This window comes from Etheostoma cragini, chromosome 13, assembly GCF_013103735.1.
Source record: "Etheostoma cragini isolate CJK2018 chromosome 13, CSU_Ecrag_1.0, whole genome shotgun sequence".
Taxonomy (NCBI): domain Eukaryota; kingdom Metazoa; phylum Chordata; class Actinopteri; order Perciformes; family Percidae; genus Etheostoma; species Etheostoma cragini.
This window is the reverse complement of record NC_048419.1, coordinates 15,181,021-15,205,733: the sequence shown is the minus strand read 5'-3', so window position 1 is coordinate 15,205,733 and position 24,713 is coordinate 15,181,021. Positions and strand designations below refer to the sequence as shown.

Genomic DNA, 24,713 nt, shown 5'->3' with positions numbered 1-24,713 from the left:
ATTAAAAATCCACTCAAAATTCTACTCAAGTAAAAGTCCAGAAGTATTATTTGTTAAATGTACAGTAACGGCATCAAAAGTAAAAGTGCTCTTTCTGGAGAGAAATGACCCCATATTAGTGTTATTTTATCATTACTTATTTACATTGTTAATGCTAATACATTAAGGCATAATCATAATGTTTCTGAGCTTGTTTTAAGCACTTTAACTAGATCAAGATTAAAAATGTGTTCCTAATAGGAGTAAATCTAGGGGTTGTGAGATGATTATTTGGGCAAGAAAGAAGAAAAAAAAAACACGTTTTCATAAATTTTTTGGGACTTTTCTAAATTTCTTTTTGTGTAATATATTGGACATTTTAACCTTTTTGGACTTTGAACAGCTACTTAGATGAAGCTACCCGTGGAGCTTGAAGGGAAATGTGTCTTTGGTGGAACAGCTAATAAGAAACATGACAACCAGTCACTGCTTTCTAATAAAGGATCACATCCAAAAAGGTTGTGAGTCACTTATATTTGACAGTACTTTACATTGCATAAGATCATGCAATGTACAGTACAGTATAAAATAACAAAATGGAAACCTCCAAAATATACCTCTAACAATGTATACAAGTACAGTAATTGAGCATGAACTTTGTTTCATTTTTACCACTAATCTTATAAAATATGGTGCATTGTTATCGCTACCCAGCAGCTAGCAGTTCCCTTGTGCCTGTGGATGTAAAAGGAGAACCAAAATTACTAAACATCTGAGTCACCCATATTCAGTGGTATAAAAGTAGCACACCAAACAGTACAAAACATAAGCCCCACCACAGGTACATTAGAATGATACATGTTAGTGCATGAATGATAAAACAAAATTAATTTACCACTCTAAAATGGTTAATTTTGCATAGTTAGTACTTTACTCTTGATAATTTCAATACTGTTTACTGACCATAGTACTTTCACTTGTCATTGAGTATTTTTATCCAAGTACTTTATAACTCCATCAAATGATTTTAAATGCATCACTGGTCAATAAATCTGTACTCTAACTGTAAAGGGTTTTACGTGTGTATAAAATCAAACACAGGCTTAATTCTAACTTAAAATAGCTTCATCTGCTGACAGTGTCACAGAACAATATCATGAATTATTTCAGCAGGAATACTATGTGTCTTTACTGTCAGCTTGTAAAACATAAGCCTGATCTGTCCCCCTATGACATCATGTACTCCCCCATCCCGCGTGGGGGGCTTTTATGAAATAATCTGGCAAATGAGCAAGACCAATACAATTGTTAATTTTTGACAGGACGTGTCCCAGACAAATTATAATATGATAGGCCTATTTCACAGGACACATTCTGATGTACTTGTTCAATGGCATTGGATTTAGCTGTCTGCTATAAATCTTCTCAAAATCAGGTGATGCTCAAGAGTTTTTCAATTTAAGTCATGACAAAAAGGCAGTGCACTTCAATAACCTTTATTTAGTTTACAGATGTATTCCATTTTGAAGTTTGAAGGGGGGAGAGGGAGCATTAGTGCTATTTACAATTGGTTTGAAAATGTTTATCTCTGTACAGATTTGAACCCTGATCAATATAAACAATATATTTTTTAAGACCTAGTGCTGTTACAAAGCGATTCTTTAAAGCAAAGGGAGAAAAAAGGTTTACCTGAAATTATAAACAAATTAAAAAATAATTAAAAAAAAGCACAGAAGAATGAAAATAAAAATAAAAATAGTCTGTCAATGACGAGGGAGGTTTAGCTGCTGTTAAGCACAAGACGTTGTCAGCGAGTGACTGTGAACTGGCTAGAAGCTAACCGTACACACAATCATAGACTAAACACTAATATACTGTATATCAACAGGATCTAGAGTCATCATGGTCTATATAAGATTCATATTAAATATATTCTACATGTTACCTTAGTTTGAAGCATTACTTCCATTGGAAAAATATAAAATAAAACAAAACATTTTATACATTTTTTTTTTAAATCTGATAAGGGACCACATGCTTCAGTTGTGCAAAATGGACTTATTAATGCAGAGAGAGAGAGAATTAAGGAGAGAGTAGGAAGCGAATTAAGACAGATAGTTCATTTCCTTGCTTGGACAGCAATCAGTCAGCGAGATCCTGCACAACACTGTTAAAAAAAAAAAGGAGCACAATGAGCATATCCTCGGAGAGAGAGGGATGGTGCACCAGGGAAGGAAGAAAACTGACATGACGTTTTATTAATCACAACACTGGTCGATCAGTAATATGCGTGGACTGTCAAAACACAGTCACAAATGTCATGGACAAACAAATAACCAAAACAAAAGCACCAACACTGGTTGTTTGTCTATTTGTTTGTTTGTTAGGCTTTGTTTGGCTAAGAATGTGTCGACTGAAAGAGTAGGACGTCTGCCAGCCCTCTGCAGACATAAAATCATAATTTCTCTATTGTGAACCCCTAAGGGCACATACAGAGGAGGGCAGTAGAAAGGACACATATGCATATATACGTGTATATATATGTGTGTGTGTTATTGTTTGTTTTTTTCCTGCTTTCAGTTCTCTGATCAGGCATGTCTAAGCTTTGTCTACTGCACTGAGGGAGATCCCACAAGCATATATGGTTGGATGTGTGGACAAGATGTCAGAGTGTGCGTGTGCGTGTGCGTGTGTGTGTGTGTGTGTGTGTGTGTGTAGGTGAGTTGTTAGTGGTTAAAATTATCAGCGGTCTGTATTAGAAAACAAGGCCACACACACAAACTTGAGCACTGCAATAATAGGACAATTAGCTAGAATTGGGAGGCAGTTAAAAATGGACTTTTAACAGACAGGCTGAGGATGGCTAGATAAGGTGTGTGCCTATTATATGTGTGTGTGTGTCAGAAGGCTTAAAAAGGTATGCATTAAGGAAAAAAAATACCCACATGCAAATCCAGTTCCTTCCACTAATTTTCAGTTATGACAACAAATCAAGTACAACAAAGGAATCAACTCTATCATTAATCAATTTTCTGCTCCCAACTCTTTGCCTTGAATCAGGCCGAGCCTGCTGTCTTTCTTTGTGTGAGAGAGGGGGGGAAAAAAGATAAAGCGAAGAGTATGTGTTTGTCCATATGCCTATCTGCATTGTGGACAGGCTCCAGGACAGGGGACAGGCTCATTCGGTCCAGGATGTTGAGGGCGAGAATGGATGAGAAGGATGGAGGGCAGGTGGCGGTGGTGTGTATTTACAGAATGACACAGCAGTTACTCTCCCCAGTCTTCTCTCTATTCCTCTGACCTGAAAACACACACACACACACACACACACACACACACACACACACACACACAGACCGAAAACTGAGTCTACACAGTCAGACAAGGTCATCCTCCAACAACTGGCAATATTGGCCAATCAAATTCAATTACACAATACTGGTAGATTACTTTGTAACGTGAATGCTTTATTTCTACTGTTTAGCTCGCGATTGAAAGACAAAATAGCTCTGAGAGTATCATAAACCACCCATGGTGCAGCATTTCGGTGTCTGATTCTCCTTTCAAACTGGATTTCCTAGATCGTATTTCATCTCTCACCGACACCTGAAGCAACACGCCAACTTAGTTTTGCTGTTAGACTTGTCTAACACGGTTTCTTAAATACAAAGATGACAAAAAACAAACAGCCAGGTAATCTCAGAATTTAGAGACTACTTTGTCACTTCCTCGCTACTAAAAGATGGAAGACATTGGCTGTATTTTTGGCGTGCTCGCAATGTTGATTGTCTTGTGTTTTTCCAGAACACACTAACCATTTGAGAAAAACCTATTCTTTTCAGATTTTTTTGTACTTATAACTAAACTTTGCCACTACATCTAACATGTTTACAACCAGATGTGGTAGATGGTGTTTAGGACGTCTAGCCACTGCTAATTTGCAGTCCTTGTCATTGTTCAGGCTTTTACAAAAACAACAACAACATCATCAACAACAATACAAACAGTCGGAGCGTTTCCTTGGGATTATTTTACCCAGAATGCATAGCAAATTGAGCACAGTCAATAGCTACAGTAGAGCCTATTGCCTCTGTCTCTACATACATGCATTAATACAGTACATATACAGTATACATACATACATACATAAATACAGTACATACATACATACCTGCCACTACACAGTCACAAAAAGGAGACTTTTCGCCTAATATGATTTATATCAGCTGTTTATTCTACACAATGTAGTGTACCTTGGGGATACATTTAAGAGAGCCAATTATTTGCACCAGTGGCTGTTCCTAAAACAGAAGCCATGTGTAGAGATAAATGATGGCTGGGAGCAGAACGTTTGGAGTTGTTCAGTGTGTGAAAAAGCCTATTGAAAGGAAAGAAGGGGTTGGTTACCTTGGGAATTTGGCTCAGGCAAAGTCTCTCTGGCAACTAAATGCATCACTGTGGTCTTCCCCAAGGGCAGTTTGAGAGCTAGCGGGGAGAAGTGAGAAAGAGAGAGAATAACAGAGTTAGAGCAGGTGCAAAGGTAATTCAGTGAGCTACAACATAACCAACTTTACAAAGTCATTCATCATTTCATCTTTAACAGCTTTTTAAAATTGTAGAGTACAACTCATGCTACACTGGAAATTGTTAAGCTTTAAAAGAGAGAAAAGCTAAAATGTTTACTTTTTCCCCTCTGAGTAGCTGATTTTTTAACTTGTTCATTTCACTAATAAAATCACTATTGAGAGAGAAGAAAAGTTTCAAATGCATTTACTTTCAAAAGGAGTGGGAGCAAAAATAACATGTATTCAGTATGTGATCAAATATTTTTTCTTTTGTCCAATGTCCCAATCAATAGTTATCAGAATCAGGTATTGACAGTTTCATTTCACATACAGGAAGAGTTAGATCTCACATAAGGACTACAACTGGAACACAGCTAGTGCTTTGATCATTTGGGATTTTTCTGCATTGGCCGTATAGTGATATGCAGAATATCAGAAAATATCCTAATTCATGTCCTACTATAGACTCCGTTACAACGCAAAAAATACTGTAACTTTCATTTTAAAAGAAAAAACTGAACTTAATCTTCACCATGAAGGACTACCTACCTATTTGAAGCTATTTGTAGCAGTTCATTCTAATACCAAAATTAATGAAAATCAATGGCTACCTTAAAAATAGGTAAAACGCATTCTTTCTTTTTTTTAAAGTTATGTTTTGGGCATTTTCAGCCTTTATTTTTTTTGACAGGACAGCTTAAGATATGAAAGGGGAGAGAGAGGGGGAATGACATGGAGCAAAGGGTCGCAGGTCGGAGTCGAACCCGGGCCCACTGCATTGCGGAGTAAACCTCTACATATGGACAGCCGCTCTGCCAACTGAGCTATTCGGCCGCCCTAATAAAAGGCATTCTACTCATATGCTTTGTAATATAACAAGTAACACTAGTCCTACTGTGATATTTGATCTAGAATTACAGCCTCACGGCTGTATGCCTTAGCCCGCCAGTTGAGGTGCAGTTTATATCCATGTCTGTCCAGACTCATAATATAATATAATAATAATAAACTGATAGAGAGCTTTGTTATATGGTGCAAAGGCAAAAACCTGAAGCTCAATATCAACAATAACTACTTATCAATAACTAAGGTACCTTGGGGTCCAAATCAATAAAAACAAAGTCAAATTCCTCGTATCTGTTTACATGCTGGGCCAATAAAGAGTTGTCTTATAAAACAAAAATTGTAGCCATGACAATAGACACTGCTTCAAATATGGATGGTGCTTCAAAAAGAAGCTACAAATTCTAATATGTGGACGGTGCAGCACAGAAGATCTACACAATCACCCAAAGTTTCAAGGTGGGCACCCAAGATTACTGTCACCTATTCAGTATCCCACCAAATGAGTATTATGGTCACAATCTCCCCTTCTGTTCCTGAAGTTGAATAATGCCAGAACAATATGATGTTATAGCGAAGTTTACCGTTGCCTTATAAAATGTCATCAACTGTCACATGTGTGTGGTGTCAGTGTTTGCCTTTTAAAACCACTGTGAGTTTTGGCTCGACCTGTAGAGGATTCTGTGTACTTTGGGTCGTAACAGTCGGCTTGCAAATGTGTTTCACCATTGATAAGGGAATTATCAGATATGTGGCAATAATTTGATGAGTAAAAGGGTTAGGGACAGAATGACCCTGTTAGTCACACCAAACATCAGTCCAATCAAATTGGGTTAAGTAGACTAAAAAGCCTGAAAGGCTGGGAGAAGTGAAGCGGGCTGCCATCCTCTTTCTCTCTTCACTTTTCATTTTCACGCCCCCCTCCCTTCCTGTCTCGTCTTTGTGCCGCTTAAGGTCTACTCTAATGCCAGTCTTGCCCCTTTCCTGACCAGTCTCTTTCTGTATTTCCTCTCTCCTCCCTCTCTCCATCAAAGCAGGCTTGTCTGGAGCACTGAGGTACCTCTGTTCTGTGGCTCAGGAAAAAGATGAGAACAGCAAAGAACTTTCCAGCAACACCCTGCTGGGATTTCGCATGCATGTCTATGAGCATGCAATACTTTTTTTTGGGAGGTGTGCTTTCTGTGTTTACTCACCTCCTAGTGTTACGTTGCCATGTAGAAACCGGCCCTGGTAGATCAGCCTCAGGATGTTAGGACTGCTGACCTGCTCTTCCTCCCAGTCTGAAAGGAAAAAGGTGCAGAGGCAGATGGAAAGAGAGTTAAAGAGAGAAATTAAGAAAAACAGAGGATAAGCTTCATATATTTCCCTGTTCCTTCTTAACCCTTCTTTTTTTTCATCTTCATTGTAAGTTTGTAATTTGTTGCCACATTATTTTAACTCTTTCCCATAAAACATCATCATTGCATAACATATAATCTGAGAACAAACAGGTTCAGTAACGACATTTCACAACCTTTTTTTTTTAATGCTACCTGAGGTTGAATACGCTTTAAAAACCACAATAAAGTCAATAACAAGTCAGTTCTTTATTGAACGTTGAAATTTCCCAGGTTTTAGTTGAGCAACTTAGAAAAGGACACAAGGAATTTAATTGTTAAGAGGTTCTGACTAAATACTGTAAACAATGTAGTGAAAAGAAATCATCATCATTGCATGGTGAAAGAAAGAGCCCACTAACAACCGCACTGAAGATATTTTAAGACATTTAGGGCCTTCATTTTAGATCTTTATATGCACAATGTATAATATGTGGGCTCTGTGGGATGCATTACGGAATGTGAGAAAGAAGGAAAGCAAGAGAAGAACATGAGTTGTGGCTTGGGATGAGCTACGGATAAAAGTGAAGGCATTAAATGAGAGAGAAAACAGCGGATGGAGTTGCACAGCAGCATCGTCTGGCCACCAGATGTTTGTCTCCAGCTAAGCGGAGGGTGTTGGTGCTGACTGAGAGCCTGCGTTTGGTTTCACAGGGTTCAGATCTGTTGTCCGGGAGGAACACTGGGCGCTTCCAAAACTGACAGGACTGAAAGAAAAACTGCTCTCGTCAAGGACAATCGGAGTCCTTCTAAGTAGCTGGACTAGGTGACTAAGGTGTTCAGATTAAAAGTGGTGTAAGGTCGGCAGTATCAAATTAACTCTAACAGTGGTGTAGCAGTAGTTAGGGAGAGGGTAGATTCCAGGAAGGAGGTGGCTGTACTGCAATCACACATTTCTGTATGCAAAAATAATCAGGCTCCATAATCGGCACGTTCCCACACTGCTACATAGACCTCCACGCAAGTAATTAGTGGGTATGAATGTGATCTCTATGGATGTACAGCATAGCTCCTTAGCTGGCATTATCTTAGTTATAGAAAATACAGCCAGGATTAATTAGATCACCTAGTTTCTGTGCTCCCAAACTTGCACACAGTGTATGATAGCCGTCTACACAAGACAGCTAGCTAGATTGTATTCCGTCCGAGCTGCCATGACAGTCGGTCTGAAATTCTTGAGCGGCCGCACCCACGTGACGCGTTCCTCCAATCAGCTGGCGGTCAAGGGCTCCCTTCTGCTATGTAGTCTAGATGGTGCCCGTTTAGTGTGACTATGGTCCATCGTTCCACACTGGATTTTTTGACTGTTTTTAGGGGGGGGTCCGAGTACTTTCAGTGCACTGACTTTTGGTGTGAGCTATACTCAATACTAAGTGTTTGAAGTTTGCATGGAGGCGGTTTGATACACACCCAATGTCTGAGTGAAGAAAAATAAATGGTTGAATCTCCTCAGGATGTATTTCTTGCCTTGGGACTACACATGTAGATGCTACATCCATCATTATTCAACATCTTCATCAACTGACATTGCCAGTAACAATCACTAAGGTATCTGAATGAAGCTACTCACCCATTGGCCAGTTGTCATAGACGTGTTTGGCAATGTCCGCCGCTGATTCATTGGGAGAGAAGAAGAATTCTTTTGTCTTTCCGCTGACTAAAATAAGTCGCAGGTTTATCTGCAACACAGATTAAAAAAAAAAAAGGATACAGTATGTACATTAGAAATGTATATGAGAAACATCAAATGGAACATAACACAAGAAACCATACCCTATGTCACATTAAACACAGTCAAATCAGGAAGCGCACAAGTTCAAGTGAAGTAAGTAAGTAATTTAAAAGGAAACAGGAGAAGGATATGAAGACCCTGAGGAGTGTTCTTCCGCCGGATTAACTCCCATCTGTCTCTCCAACTTCCTCCTCACTTTTCTCTCATCCCTCTAACTCTGTTTTTTCGTCTATGGATCCCAATTCTGTTACTTACTGACAGTTTGTACCCTCTCAACTTTTGCACTCACAAGTCAGTTGTTTTTCTTTACCTTGTTCCTTTAGCTGGAGTTCAAACCCCATGAGGTAATTGTTTAAATATGTGCTTTATTACCGGCATATGATATTCCTTGTAAGACTAAAATAGAGGTTTACACATTTAACAGCAGGTTAGAGGCACTACTACGCGTATTTTGTCAACTACTATTCTCCATTTTTTACTCAGACAGCCAACTGCTTTTTCAAATTACATTTTCACTGCCTTTTCATTTGTTGTTCTCATTTATGAATGAGACGGTGGGTAGTTTCAACACAACCTAACTTGGTTCTCACTGCGTAAAACAGCACACAAAACATGAACAATTAGCTGGAATACCACAGGCTGTAAAAATGTGCAACCTGCCCTGGATAGTTTATCCCGGTAGTCAGCGGTGACAGTCAAGTATAATAATGAATGACTACAGTGTGCCAGTCCTCTTTCCTGACAGATACTGAACAGCACTAGACATGGTAGGGGTTTGTCATTATGGGGTCTACTAGATGATTTATAAAATAGGGAGGGATTATTTAGATTATTGAAACATACGCCAGTAAGAACACATACATAGTCAATGACAGAGAATACAGAGGACAATAACCTGCTGGCTATTGTTTACTATGGTCAAAATCCCTCCAAATCCTGATAGAAAACATATTCCTGTACCAAAACCGAAAAGGACATCCATCAGAAAGGGTTTAAATGAGATGGGGGATGGAGAGAGCAAGGACGACTGTAAACTGTCCAGTAAGAACTGAAGCTGTAGGCGAGTGAACTTCAGCTTGTCTGTGGCTGTGTACTGAAACCCGTTGAACTGGATTAATGTCACTTACAGAACACTGCCCTTTTTTGTAATTATAATTCACTGACAGTTGTTTTATTATTATTTCTCACACTTCATATTGATAATTGGTGCTGACTCCAGTTGAAAAAACAAACATTTTACAACCTACTGTGAATAAAGGATGAGTAGCGACTTGGTCATTAAACGCCTCCCACTGTATGAGTATCAACACTTGTATTTGGAATTTCCAACACCAAATCATAACAATTATATACCTCACATACATAATATGTTATTTACTGTACTACCATGCTTATCATGTGCCAACAAATAATGAAGGCAGAGACAATTTCATTGTTTACATCGATTGGTGCAACTTTGCTGAAACTAAATACGAGTTGTGAATGATGTGTGTTGTCAAGTGCCTCATCTCTGTTGTTCTCTCACCCTAAATGACACAAATTCTGAGGTGAACTATGCAGATTAGAGTTTTACTTTTAACTGGCATTATGTGTGTTTAGCAGAGGTACAGTATGGCTTTAAGAGTCAGAGCAAAGGTCTGTGGTGTGCGTTTGCTTTCTATTTTTGAGTGTCTGGCCTGCAGTACATATAGGGCAAAGCATGTGTGTGTCATTGTTTCTAGTGTGTTTCCATGTGCCGAGCGTCTGTTAGCCCTCTATACTCCCCCTGTCCCACCAAACCCACTCAGCTGAGTGACACACACACATGTATACATACACACACAAACACAGAGCCGGCTGCAGTGATGTAACAGAGCTGACAGCTGACAGAGATCTCTGTAAGCACGTTATCAAATCAGCTTATAGGTTTAAGAATGTAAGAGCCAGACAGAGACATAAAGGCCCCACTCATATCCTGTACACATACTGTATACAAAACAACACACATATACTGTGTGTGTGTGTGTGTGTGTGTGTGTGTGTGTGTGTGTGTGTGTGTGTGTGTGTGTGTGTGTGTATGTATATATATATATATATATATATATATATAGCTTTGAGCTTCTTTTTCTTTATGTATGCAGGACACCTTGGGCCATAAAAATACACTTTACAAACCCACGCAGCTAGGCAGGGACATACAAATGCTCCTTTATATGTATGAATTTATTCATTGTTTTTTTACTGAAAAAGCGCCAGCCAACAATAAATTGCAATTTCCTGCTGCGATTCACAAGGGACAGTTTGAACTAGATCAATGAAATACAAATAATGAAGTAAAAATTTGTAGAAGGCTGATGAATAGGAAATGTACGTTATTACATCTGCAGGTTTTTTGTTGTTGTTGTTTTTTTTACAAATAAATACACCCTGAAGACAAACAATACCTGAAGATGGCTCTAAATGAGACAGATGAAGATGGAAATAATGAGAAAGAAACACAGAGGAATGCCCTTTACATAAGCAAGCTCTTGCTCCATCCTGGCTGAACACCTGATCGTTACCATGGTGTCACCATGGCGACAGCCAGTGGTTGGTGGCTTAACCTGATAACACCTACAAGATAGCTTTACCCCTCCTCCCTTCTCTATCCTGCCCATTTCCTACAGTGTCACATCATATTGTCTTCCTCTCCTTGGAGCAATGATTGCATTCCTTCCCTCCATCGCTCTATTACTCTGTCTCTCGCCCACACTCAGCCAATTTCTGGCTTTGCACATCATACAGTGAAGGAATGTAAAAGGCCAGAATAACAAGAGGCACTAAGCTAGCTTTAATTAAACAACATTAACTCAGCCTTTCTCCTCTTATCATCAACCGGCACAACGTTCAATCTCTTCACTTGCTTCTCTCCCCTTCTCCATCCTTCTTTGCTTTCTCTATTCTTAGAAGTCACTTTCTATTTTAAAAACAGAGACAGGCGACAAAACAAAAGAATAACCTAAATAGAATGATAATACAGATGCAGATCTGTTTCCATACAAATTAGAAAGGTCACGAATGGTTAATGAGTATTAAAATGATGCAAATTAAATCCTATTGCCTTAGCAGTCACCATATTTGACACCCACAGAACATTTTAGAACATGCTACTAGCCGGCGCTCTCCACCAGCATTAAAAGCTCAAGTAGCGTTCAGGGACATCCGCGATCAATGCCAAGCAACACCGGAGCTGTTCTGGTGGCTCGCGGTGGGACACAACCTTACCAGGACCCTTTATGTTGTTTGTTCCTTGAATTTTTCACACCCAACTGTATCTCTACAGCTGCCTATTTTCCTCACATCACCCTTATTAATTTGATTATAAATTTACCGGAATCAAGGTCTTAACTTTCTCTTGCTCTTTTACCTCTCCCAGAGGGTCATGGGCCTTCTCCCTGCCACAGAGGGGCTGATAATGAGGTTCCACAGCCAGCTCAGGGAAGTGTATTCAATTACCATCTATTCTCTGGAATAAATATAACAGCAGCTCCAGGTTTGGGGGAAAATTGTTTCATTCATTCATGCCTAAACATAAAGTGTATATATATATATATATATATATCTTCAGGCAAACAGTCAGTTACTCAGCAGGTCAGTTTGCAGAGATTGTGGAGAACTGGAAAATACTAGTGAGTATCTCAGTTCTTTAATGTGCACATGTGAAAGTATTTGTAATGCTGAAACATCCTGGCACAGTGACTTCTATTCCTGGTTGTTTCTGAAAATAAATAAATAAAATAAAGAAACATGCTACTTTTGCATGAAAATGGTGACACGGCTCCCTGACTGTCAAGCCTCCACTGCCGACATTCAGACACACTACAATAAGGTGACACTGCTGCCAAGTTGTGCCATGGTGTAAACTTTTAACTTTTGAAGTAAGCAAACCCTTTTGGGTAAACACTGTTTGCACATGGTGGAGAGCAGGGAATGCAATGCCATCTATAATTATTCCTCACTGAGTACCACTCTCAACTCTTTCTCAAGTCAATAGTGTGTGTGTGTGTGTGTGTGTGTGTGTGTGTGGGGGGGGGGGGGGGGGGGGGGGGGGCTGAAAACGGATGAGGAGGAGAAAAAAAAAGCTGGGGCTCACTGCTCTTTAGACCCTCTGGAGCGTTTTTTTTTTTTTTTAATTACATAGTGGGAAGCCGTCCTGTGGGAATATATTAGAGTAACTTTATATGTAGTCTGCACAGTAAGGTTAGCTGCTGGTGTCAGTGGGGATTCCTAACTGTATGAATGAGTTTAAGAGAAGAGGTGGGTGATTAGTCTGACTGGGGTCTGTTTAAAACAAGCCAGCTGGATCCAGCAGCCAGTCTTCTTGAACTTGCCTTTCACGGTGAATCAGGAGAAAATTTGACTGTAAAACTCAAAGATGTAGCTATGCAGAATTTTGATAACACAAATCCCACATGAATTATAAGTAGGTGCTTTTCTACCTAACTAACTTTATTGAATATCAACAGCTACAAAATAGGAGACATAATAGACTATGTTGCAGCTTGTTGGACTGAATGTGAAGAAGCCCAAAGAATACGCAGAAAAAGATCGGCCTGAAAAACAGTCAGTTTGGGCTTTAATTAGCCCAAACTGAGTAAATAAAAACACTTTGCAAGCTTTTACTGATGTTGCAAACACATAAAAAAATACCGCAATTATTAACCCCCATCAGCACACACATGCCATCATGGAGCCATTGTTTTCTTTAATTAAAAACACTCTGAAAAGGGTGTTTTTAGAAAATCACTGTACATGATGGAACAGTAGGCTGAATGCAGCTTCTTTAGATGTTACAATAGCAAGCGAGCTCACAAGAAAATAAACTCTTAGGATTTGTCAAACAGCCTCATTAAGAGTTTGACATATTTAATACAAGATTATAAATAGTTGTTCTTCTTTGTGCGAGTTCTCTCCTTTGTGTGCGCACAAAAACACAGACGGAGTGGTTACGTAACAGCGGCTGATTCATGATACTGCGAAAAAAAATAACTCAAGGCAAGGATTGGTAATCTCAGTGTGTCTGTGTTTTACAGTATCGGGGGTAGAGCATTACTGCAATCAGTTTTAAACCAAACAATGATCTTGCTGATTTTAGGTCTTTATTGCTACAGGACAGATGAAGACATGAAAGGCCAGAGTGAAGGGGGATGACATGCAGCAAAGGGCCGCAGGTCGGAGTGAACCCGCGGCCTCTTCGTCAAGGAGTAAACCTCAATGTATGTGCTCCTGCTCTACCAACTGAGCTAACCCAGCCATAAGTGTGTTCTCTTTTATGTTACTTTAAGAGCTAACCCATTACTAACTGGAGATTTCCACACCAGCAGAGACCACCAGCTGGCTATTTTCATCCGACAAGGGGCAGAATTACGTCACATTATATGTAGAGGACAGCATCTTCAAAATAGCAGTGAAGGTTTGACTGCAGTTACAACGAAAGTTTGACTGAACTTCATAGACGCAGAAAGATATTTTTCTTATTTCAGAATATATCAACAAATATATGACACTTCAAATCTTCAAATCAAATCTTATAGCTATGCTTTTGTACCGACTGTAATTTCTTTAAGTGCTGTCATATCATAACTATGCTCTTTTCATGCATGTAATTTACTTGAATCTTTTATATTTTAAAGCAAAGTTTGGATAGGTTTGTAGGTTACTAAAATATAGCTTTGATGTCGAGGCACATATCCATACAGTGTGTGTTTAGCACAAACAGCTGCGTCACTGTAGTCAGCTAAGGGATGCAACAAGCCTTTTCACGGCAGTAAAAATCTAGAAATAAAGTTGACCCAGCTGAAGTTTTTTTATCATTAACTTTTCCATCTTTATAGGGCACTTATCTATAATGGCTAGTGTGTCATGGTTTGTTTTGACCTACTTAACTGACCACCTGTATTACACAACACGCACAATATGCAAAACATTAGTTAGCCTATCAGTTATTTCCCTGTAGGACAAAGGTCGATGGAGATATTTAATAAATATATAAACTGTAAAAGAGTAAGACAACAAGTGAGCTATTCCAAAATAAATCAATACTGGATATAGACCACATCAGTCAAACAAACTGACGGAAAGTGCCGCAGTGAGAATCTTAACAGGTGCCTGACTGAGAGGATAAAAAGCTCCTGTTCTTGAGATTGACTTTTTTTGTTATGTCACAGAAGCATAAAGAAAGCTCCAGTCGGGCGCCCGGTTAGCTCACCTGACAGAGCAGGCACCCAAATATAGATGGTTTACTCCTCAACGCAGCGGCCGCGGGTTTGACTCCGTCTGACGTCCCTTTGCTGCGTGTCATTCCCCCCCCCTGTCTCCCCTTTCATGTCTTTATCTGTCCTATAGAAATAAAGGCCCAAAATGCCCAAAAATAATCTTAAAAAGTAAAGAAAGATCCAGCCAGTCAAGATTTATTCCAGCACTGCCGATTATGCCTCCAGTCATGCTCTACTGGTTGTCATGCCAACACTTGTGGTAACCAGGGTGCTAGTTAGTCATCGGTGCCGTTTTGTCCTGTTTTTCTGTCTTTATGCGTGTACACTATGTGAAAGCCCTGTTAGACAGTACTCTTATAATCCAAATAATAATGCACCGTAACATAACAAACCAAGCTGGTCTTTAGTGTGGTTACAGGTACTTTGTTAGGGCTTGAGGAGTGTCTTAAGTTTTCATACAATATGAATTTCTATGCTCTGTGTATCTATGATATCATATGCACATTTGTCATGCTTCAGTGCGGTTAACAGTTTCCTCAAAGACAAGAGAATTTTATCATTTGTCCAGTAGAAAAAAGTGCTTTACTCAAAGCTGGAGGTTAAATGTCACACACACACACACACACACACACACACACACACACACACACACACACACACACACACACACACACACACACACACACACACACACACACACACACACACACACACACACACACACACACACACACACACACACACACACCTTAGTGCGCTTTTCTTCTATTAATAGCTCAAAAACAAAAGTTGATCCTTTTTGCAACATCAGCTCAGAAATGACTTTGCAAACATTTCAGCCAAAGCAGAATATTCTCGTTCATATCTTGCTCCTTGACAGTAAATTCAACGATTTTTGATGGATAGTAAGTAGTTGGAAAGATAAAACACCTCGTGCTGTACTTTTGCACTTCCAGGAAAAGTTAGCAGAGATTTGCTATTTTGCAGAGAGGTTTGTATTTTCATTCACATTCATCATTGCACATAATTAATAGTGTTGCTTAACTCTTGTATGGTGTTCGGGTCAAACTGACCCATTTCAATTTTTTACAAGAAGAAAAATGGAACAAGTTACATTTTTCTACCTAAAAATAAACGCTGTGTCTTATTTTCTGTGATAAACATGTATTCCTGACTCAATTCAGAAAATGTTTGAAATTGAGATAAAGACAATTTTTGTTAATAGATTATGAAGGTGAATTTTATTTCAGAATTGTTTTTAAAACCCCAAATAAGTCACGGGTCAATTTGACCCGAGGGATAAGAGAGGGTCTCAAAAGTGAAGACACTACAAGGTTTAAAGGCAAACAGGTCTCAGACTGCAGTTAATTGCCCAGCAAAGCATTCACAGACCTTCCATCTTGGCAACAGATAGGACCCCTCAGAGGGGGATTATTATTTCAGCTGAACAAATAGGTGTTTTAAATAGCGTTAAAAAACAACTGGTCTTAACAGCAAATAGGATACTGTGTTTTTGTGTCTGTTGCAGAAAATGCAAATATCCCCTAGGCTGGTACTTCTGGTGCATTCATTCCGGCGTAGCAGCAGTGTCTGAATAATCACTACAGTACAATATGTCTTCATCTCTAGACACAACATTAAAAGCAATCTTTGGCCCTACCACAGTATAACCAGGAATTTTACTTTCATCAACAGAGGCTGTTGAATACTGTTCATAGACTAGTTCAGCATTAAACAACACCACTACCGCCCTCCAAGCTCAGAGACCTGGGACTCAGCATTCTCCTGTACTCCCTGTTCACACAGGATTGCATAGCCACACATAGCTCCAACACCATCAAGAAGTTTGCTGACAACACGATCATCACTGGGCTGATCGCAGACGCCGAGGAGACGTCCTACAGAGAGGAGGTCAGAGCCATCTTGGTGCCAAATATACAACCTCCATCTCAACATCAGTAAAACAAAGAAGCTGATTCCAGACTGCAGGAAGCGACAGACAGAAGGCCACAGTCCAATCTACATCCATGTGACTGCAGCGGACAGAGTCAGCGCCTTCAGGTACTTTGGGCTTGGCATTGGTGATGATCTAGTCTATATCCTTGACGTTCCACTTCCGGGATTGTTCCGGTGCCGCAGGAAATTCCGCCCGATGACTGTATATCCATTTCTGTGTGCTTTCTTTGTGTTGGAATTTTAAAGTCCGGTGGATTTATGAGGACCACAGTTGACTGCTCCTCAGATCTCTGCATGGTAAATTGAGACAGCTAGCAGTCCAATCGGAGTTTTCTGTTGCGCAATTATCTTACAGCGGCTCAGTCCGAATCTTAGTGCCACCCATAATGATTGTGATTGGTTTAAAAAAAAAAAAAGGCTAATAAACTGAGCATGTCTTTCTCCCATTCCAAAATGCTGTGGGAACTAGCCAGATCCTACTACGCTCCACAGCGTGTAGATGGGCTGGCAAAGCGAGACCAGCAATAATCTGAGCTGGATTCACCATACTGACACCACCCCAAAGAGTGCTAGACAATAGGGATGTAACGATGCACCGTGATTTGGTTGAAATCAATTTATACGTGTAAAGATTACAATCGGTTGAGATAAAAAATGAATTGCGATGCAACAGCCTGGGGCGTGATGCTAGTTAACATACAGCAGGTGACGTTGGCCTACGATTAGCTGGTAACATTAGCTGGCTCAAACACGGTTTGTAAAGTGTGACTGTATTTCACTGGAAGGGATTCTAACACCGGGACTGAACTGAGGACACAGAGGAGACTTTGAGACAGCATGGACACTGCTTCTGTCGCATGAACAGTGAGTGTTGTGTTTTGGTCCGGCTACGTAAGCCTTTGTTGCATTCAGCGTTGTTGTAAAATATCCATTTTAGTCCTATATCTTAACTTGCACTATTTTTGTGTCGTAGATTTAGATTTTGCATGTACTTGTGTTTTCTTTTACCTATTTATTAAACCTTATTGGAGGTGCCTGAGGCCTTAGGGCCGTGACACACCAACCCAATAATCGGCTGTCAGTCTGGCAAGGTCGGTGACTCGAGTCTGTTCGGTGTGTTCCATGCTGTCGTCCGTCCGGAGTGGTCCGGAGGGGCTGTCGTCCTTCATTTTGGCCGACCCGACATGCTCAGTCGGAAGGAGGGCACTGCTGGCAGTCGGACTCAAATAACCAATCTGATTGGTGGAGTGCAAACCCGGAAACAAGGAGCAAGATGAGCATGACTAGAGTCGCTGGAAACTGACGAAAATCTTTCAAACTGACCTTTGTCGATCTGAAATGAAAACAGATTCAGCAACTGCATGGGCTATTTCTTGCTTAAAATGTTTTTAGAAATACGTTTTGGTGAGTAAAATCTTGTAAAATATGAGACTGTATTCTGAATAAGCCGCCATGACAGTCTGACTGTGAATTTCCGGAAAAACCAGACCCATGGCGTTCGTCAGGTCAGCTGCCAGTTTTCATTTTTGGTGTGTTCAGAGGCAATTTTTTGACCAACTTGGGGAGACTGATCAGTCCAACTGCTTTTTCTGCCGAGGGTTGGCCGTCCGGTTGGTGTGTCAGGGGCTTAAGATTTTCATTTCCATTGACAACTTCTTTTATTGTTTTGCACATGACTAAAAGAAAGAACCTTGAACCTTGGTTAAATCTGAGGCCCTACATGTGATCCTGCTGGCCATTGATCAATTTCCAGTAAAGTTTTCTTTTTTATGTCCCTGTTTGTGTATAAAGTGAGCAGCCTGTGCACTGGACATAAAACACAGACTTCCTTCCTGTTGGACTGTATTAAGGCCATTAATCATTAAAGAGAGGCTCTACTGAGATTGTAAAGGCCAACAACACAGACCTTTATCAGATGCACTTTCTGGGGCATCATGCTAACAGAACAGAGGCGGCTAATGGCTACATTACGATTCTAATAGTGTTGTAAAATTGAGGTTTATTTCCTTTATTATAGCATCACAAATTATGTGGCAGTTTAATTGCACAAAGCAAAGAAACCCTCAACTTACTATGCAAACACTAAAAATTCATTATATACAATAATTATTAAGGGAAAAGTCATTATCATTTGTTTTTTAATGTGTTCTTTTTCAGACTTTAACTCTGACCGTAAAAGTGTTTTTGCATAGTGCATCTTCTGCTTCGAAGATTATCCACTGATGCATCTATAACTCTCGGTTTTGGATCCAGGAGAAAATGAGCGACAATACTCCCATCTCCCTAACTTGCTCTCACTACTATCAGTCATATGTCTCATTACACAGTTACCCTGTCATACCTCATATATCTTTCCAAGGCCTTGTCCTTTTGTACTGTCATTCAAAAACACCTATCCTTTGATACGCTGACGTCCTCATCACAAACCCAAAACCCCTCTGCTCCTCTTTTCCCTCCCTTTCCGTCCTGTCACCAGCATCACAGGCAGTTTCCTGCTCTCCAGCCGGCAGCGTAGCTGACAGCTCTCCACTCTCTGTCCACACTCTTCATCCATCCCTTCTCCCCGTTTAAGAACAGATAACCCTTTAATCCATCAGCTGCTTCTGCTGTCTCTAGGAACAGGTAGAGCTCCCTTTCATGCTGTCATCTCCCCTCGCTTAACTTGTGCTCACACCCAGGACTGCATTCCTCTCTCCTGACAGACGCCAGGTAGGTGCCTTTGATCACATGCTCTGTGTCTCTGTGATCAGAGCTGTCACAAAGAGGTTGACGCAGCTTAACTTCGCATGGCTGCCTCCTGCCTCTCCGTCAACTCCACGTCTAGCATTTCAAAATGGCTGTTCAACAACACAGGCACAAATAAGTTAACAAGCCAGCTCCATGAGAACTGTAAAAAACTGTAGTAAATTACTGTGCATTACATAGTTGCAACCCACACGGCGATGGGACACTATGTGTGGAAGTTGTGATGAAGATGGTGCAAGAGCTGAAGGAATGCACCTCACGCTGCAGTGTTAGCTAGCCTGGTGAAGAGATGTTAAGGAACAAGCCCAGCTTAATGTTTACACAAAAGCATGACCTCTTTCGAAGGCTACTTCCCTTTTTCATGGCCAAAAAAAAAACAATCGTCCACACACCACAAGTTTCACTACAACCACATCTTTCCCGACTCAACACAAGGAGTAAAGACACTTCGTAATTGGCCAGAGAGAATAAGAAGTAGATGGACATGTAGCATAAATAGAATGTTACTCTGCAGAAAAAAAAGACTACAGCTTTTCTTTCCCATTTCAGACCTCAGCTGGGGGAGCCCCACTGTCCTCATCTTATCAGAGAGGACAAAACTCCAATAAATACTTCAGAGGGAGAGAGGAAACACAACACAGGCAAAAACAGTGGCATGATACCAAGAGAAAAAAAACAAGTGGACTGCTATCACACACCACCTCCAAAGTGCTGATGCTGTACAGACGCCATGATAGAGATGGCAAGGTCTGAGACAATAGGAGGACAGAGGAAACGCTGACACTTTTGAAGGCAAACCTGTGGGACCGAGGAGGAGGAAGAGGAAGCGTGAATGTGAAATCCACTTAGTTCCTTTGGTCCTCCACTAACTATTTGGTGTTTTGCATTCACACACATTTGCTCATATATGAACACACATGCACTTTACGTGCACACTCAAAATGTCTGCTGAGGCTCTGCTTTTGAAGCTGTGGGCCGAGACGTGAAATTGCTCTTGTATGCTTCAATCGATTTCCCTCTCATCCCTCCGTCAGCGTCTCGACCGTCTGTCCCTCTCTGCCTAACACAAGGCAAGAGGCGAGATAGAGAATGGGATGACAGTGACATAAAGATAAAGGTTTTTATCATTATTGGTTGACAACGTGACACAGGTAGTGAAAGAATTCGGAAGGTTAACAAGAGAAAGCACCTCTGGAGCTGATAAGGATTGCAGCAAGGTAGATGTTTGCCAACATGGAGATTTAAACCCACATGCTCCAGTTTAGGGGCGGTTTATCAGCTAATGACATCACCGTGCTTCTCCGTATTCAAATTGTGTGGAATCAAAGGAAAGCAACAGCTATTTGAAAATGTTTTCGAGACACTTGCACACCTTTCCCAGCCTACGTTTTTTTGTCTGTGTGGGGGTGAGAACGTAAACTTGGTTTTAACTTCTCTTTCAAGTTCTTTTTTTCCCCCTAATCTTTTCCAGAATTATTTCTGTCACTTTTTTCATGTGTACAACCAAGTGCAACACTACAATGCAAAAGTGTGTGCTGTTATCCCCAGATATGAAAACAATATCGCGTATTCCCTCTCTCAGTGACGGCTGCACAGCACTACTACTTTTCTTTTGCATGCATTCTATTTTCTACATGTGCATGCATATATTTAAATATTTGTTCTTATATTCTTATAATTTATTCTTATATTTTGTTATTATTATTATTATTATTATTATTTCATGTATATTGTATGTATATTTTGTGTGCTGCTGTAACACTGTAATTTCCCATTTTTCGGGATCAATAAATATCTATATATCTATCTATCTATCTATTCTGAACTAATTTTATTCTGACATTCAATGCCGACTTACGTGATGCCCTCTTTATCAAAAATGTTCCCTTCTCTTATTTGTGAACACCAAAATGAATAGTTCCTTTTGGCCTATGTGGCAAATGGAGGTGCAAGTGATTGTTGGGAAACAGAGAGAACGACTTCAGGAAGCAAGAATATATTCAACAATAAATGTGATAACACAAAGTTGATAATACAATAATAGTTTGAGGTAATTGTTCATACATAACCATTGATTTGAATCACAAAGATATCAAGGTCGTGAATTCAACTTTCATTTTTACTTCATTGTGTATTCAGCTTTGCAGGCCACCGTGGCAACTTCTTTCTTTTTTTGTGTTTCAAGTGAAATACTAAAAAGTACAATAAAATACTGTTAAGCTGGAAACTGTTAAATCTGTAAAAGTGTTAGTTTAAATTAGCAATGGAATGTTCTTTGTTTTTGTTTTCAATTTCTTTGCATTACCGTTTCCTAAAGTAGCCATCATGTGTCTGTTTAGGCACTAGGAGAAAAAAAAAACAGCTACAAGCAGACACACAAACCCAAAACACCAACACACCAGATGTCGTCATGCTGCTGGTGTGAAGGGACCACACAGAGGGTTGATGATCCCTGATGGCTGTGATGAAAGGACCTCCTGTCCTTTACCTCCTTTGCCCCACCTTTTTCCTCTGTTTGCTCCCTCTTCCCCCTCTCAGTCTCCAACACTTCCATCTTAGGGTGTCTCATTAATGTGACTTCCTCCCCCGTGTTTTCATGACCCCTGCTATGTCAAAACCCTGGAGTCAAGTAAAGCATCCCATGCTCTTCTCCCCCTTGATACTCGGTGGTGACCTCTGCCTTCCCCTGTTTCCCCCCTTCTTCCCTCCTATTTCCAAGGTGGTCTCCCCAGCGGCGTGTAGCCGATGCCCTAAAGTCAGGATTCACATGACATGTAACCTTTCAGGTTGTTCTTTCTAAACACCTCCCGTTTTCCTGTGTGCGTTTAACACAAAGGTTTAGGATATTTGGAATCTCTTTTTTCTTTACATATTAACTGATTACACACATTTTTCATTTACAACTGCCCTTCATGAAATTTAAAAACTTAGTCTTGTGAAACAGTAGTGAAATGATAATTATTATAATTATAATATTTATGAATCAAAATCAATTGATAGAAAACTATGTTGATGGTTGATTAATCGGTTTGGCCATTTACTTCATTCAACAGCTTCTAAAATGTCAAAATGTGTTGTTTTGCTGTGTTTATTAATGGTAATCATTATATGTCGGATTTAGACCATTGGTCTTTATATTTAATCGGGGAATGGTTTTCATTATTTATCAATAAAATACTCAATAGATTTATCAATATTGAGAATATTCATTAGTTGCAGCTTCAAAATAAACAAACATTTGTGGGTGTTCCTCTTTGTCTGCGTAGGTATTTGCAGGTAAGGATTTGGATGAAGATAGATAAATGTAACTCGGTCCACTAACTTTTTTTTTTGTATTATCTGTTATGACCCTGTGTATACTGCTGCTGCTAGATGAAATGTAGTGTTGCGTTTTCGGCCTGAAATTAGGAGCTGTTGTTTGAGAAAACCTTTCATAACAAAAAATATCAAAGTGAATGATTACATCCAGTTCTGTTTCTCAAATCCTGTTGTTGTTTTTGTAGATGGTTTCCGCCCCCATTATCAAATCTAATTCCCTTTCTATTACTTTCTTTGTCCCTTTCCTCAGGTACTATGAAAGCTTAGCAGACATTTAAAGGAGAAACTGATGTAAAATCAGAAATAGAGCCCGATCGATATGTTGGCGGACCGATATTATTGGCCGATGTTAGGCATAATTGTAAATTATTATATAAATTTAAAAAGATTTAATTTCTTTAGTTTTTTACTTAATTCATCAGAATTATTTATAATGACTACTAAATTATTCTGATAAATTAATAATCAGGACTATCACAATCAGAATAAAAAATAAAATAAAAAATAGGCGGTCAACCATGTTATAAGTCTTGCTGTTGCATAGTTTGTCCACCAGAGGGCGCACTACAGCGTCCCTGTTGGCAACACTCCTGATTATTTTTTTTGTTAAAGTGTTTTTGTTTAAAGGACTCAAGTTTCATATCTTTAGTTTGTATTTTTATACATTTTATTTATCAGAACTTTAATATATGTTGATGTTCCTCTGTTCTGTTGTGACAATAAAAAAAAATTATAATCAAATTATTTCAGTGATAAATAAGTACAAATAACAAATGTTACGGAAATCTGTTTATGTTTTTTAGGCATTTGTGGATTTTTTTTGTTTAAATATATATCGCAATATCGGATTTTTAAATAACCAAATATTTGTATTGTATCGGCCTTAAAAATGCTTTATTGGTCGGGCTCTAATCAGAGAGAGGAGAAACGGTTGGGAGACTGCAGTTACATCCACGACACTGCATTTTCTTTTTCTCCCACAGAAAAAGAAGTCTGCCTGCAGTCAAAACTCACGTGATGCCATGCGTGTGTAGTAGAGAATTTCTCTACATATATATATATATATATATATATGTGTGTGTGTGGGTGTGTGTGTATATGTGTGTGTGTGTTTGTATGTGTGTGAGAGAGAGAGAAACAGACAGATAGAGACTGCTGGCAAGATAAAATGCCCTCTGTGCTGGAATTAACCAGATGGCATTAGACAGAAACAACCAAGGGTATTAAACCCCCCCCCCCCCACACACACACACACGCACACACACGCACACACACGCACGTTTACATGCTATGAAAAAGTAATTTATAAAATCTTAAAATGAGCATGTGTTATAGTAAACATACAGTGTATTAGTATCATTAGTATTGTTGAGATATACAAATACAACACAATATAATCCTGCATAATATGGTGTGATCTAATGTAACAGCCCTGCAATAAAGAACATATTTGTGAAGCCTACAATCCTACATTATTGTTAAGACTTAGCTAGAGAGGTGTATACTAAGGCCATTTTTTCAGTCTGTTTGAGGTATCGTCGTTTTACATTTCACTGTAGGTATTACCATTTTATCTACAGCTACACATTATAATGTGTCTTTGCTCAATAATTAGCAGAGTTAATTCAACGGAGAAAATCCACTAACAAGCCCACAGAATGCCCCAGGTCTATATTGACATGTAAGAAAAAATTAAAGTGAGATGAACTGAATAAATTATCACAACAGACACAAAAGTAGTGTGCAACTGTCTGTGTTTGCAGTGTTTAAGAGATGTATCTATAGGGGTTTCCTTTTTCATTGATATCTGGTTAGAGATCTGAGCCACGTTATGTTTGCAACAGCAAAAAGGCAGCCTCAGCGGGGAGACAGTGGAGACAACTGCTTACACAAGCAACAACAGGAAGGAACTGGGCAGCAGGGAGGAGGAGGGGGGAGGAGGAGGAGGAGGGGGGGGGGGGGGGGG

The 24,713-nt window shown here is 39.6% G+C and overlaps 1 protein-coding gene across 1 annotated transcript in view; it reads right to left on the bottom strand.

The window, feature by feature from the left end:
* Positions 1-1,459: 1,459 nt before the first annotated feature.
* Positions 1,460-24,713, bottom strand: part of ubl3a (ubiquitin-like 3a) — a 33,795-nt gene continuing 10,541 nt past the window's right edge. The window contains exons 2-5 of the mRNA XM_034889868.1: positions 8,334-8,442; positions 6,581-6,667; positions 4,387-4,464; positions 1,460-3,280 (exon numbers count right to left, since the gene is read on the bottom strand). Of these exons, the coding sequence (XP_034745759.1) occupies positions 3,228-3,280; positions 4,387-4,464; positions 6,581-6,667; positions 8,334-8,442 (327 nt within the window). The 3' untranslated portion in view covers positions 1,460-3,227. The remainder of the gene's footprint in view (positions 3,281-4,386; positions 4,465-6,580; positions 6,668-8,333; positions 8,443-24,713) is intronic.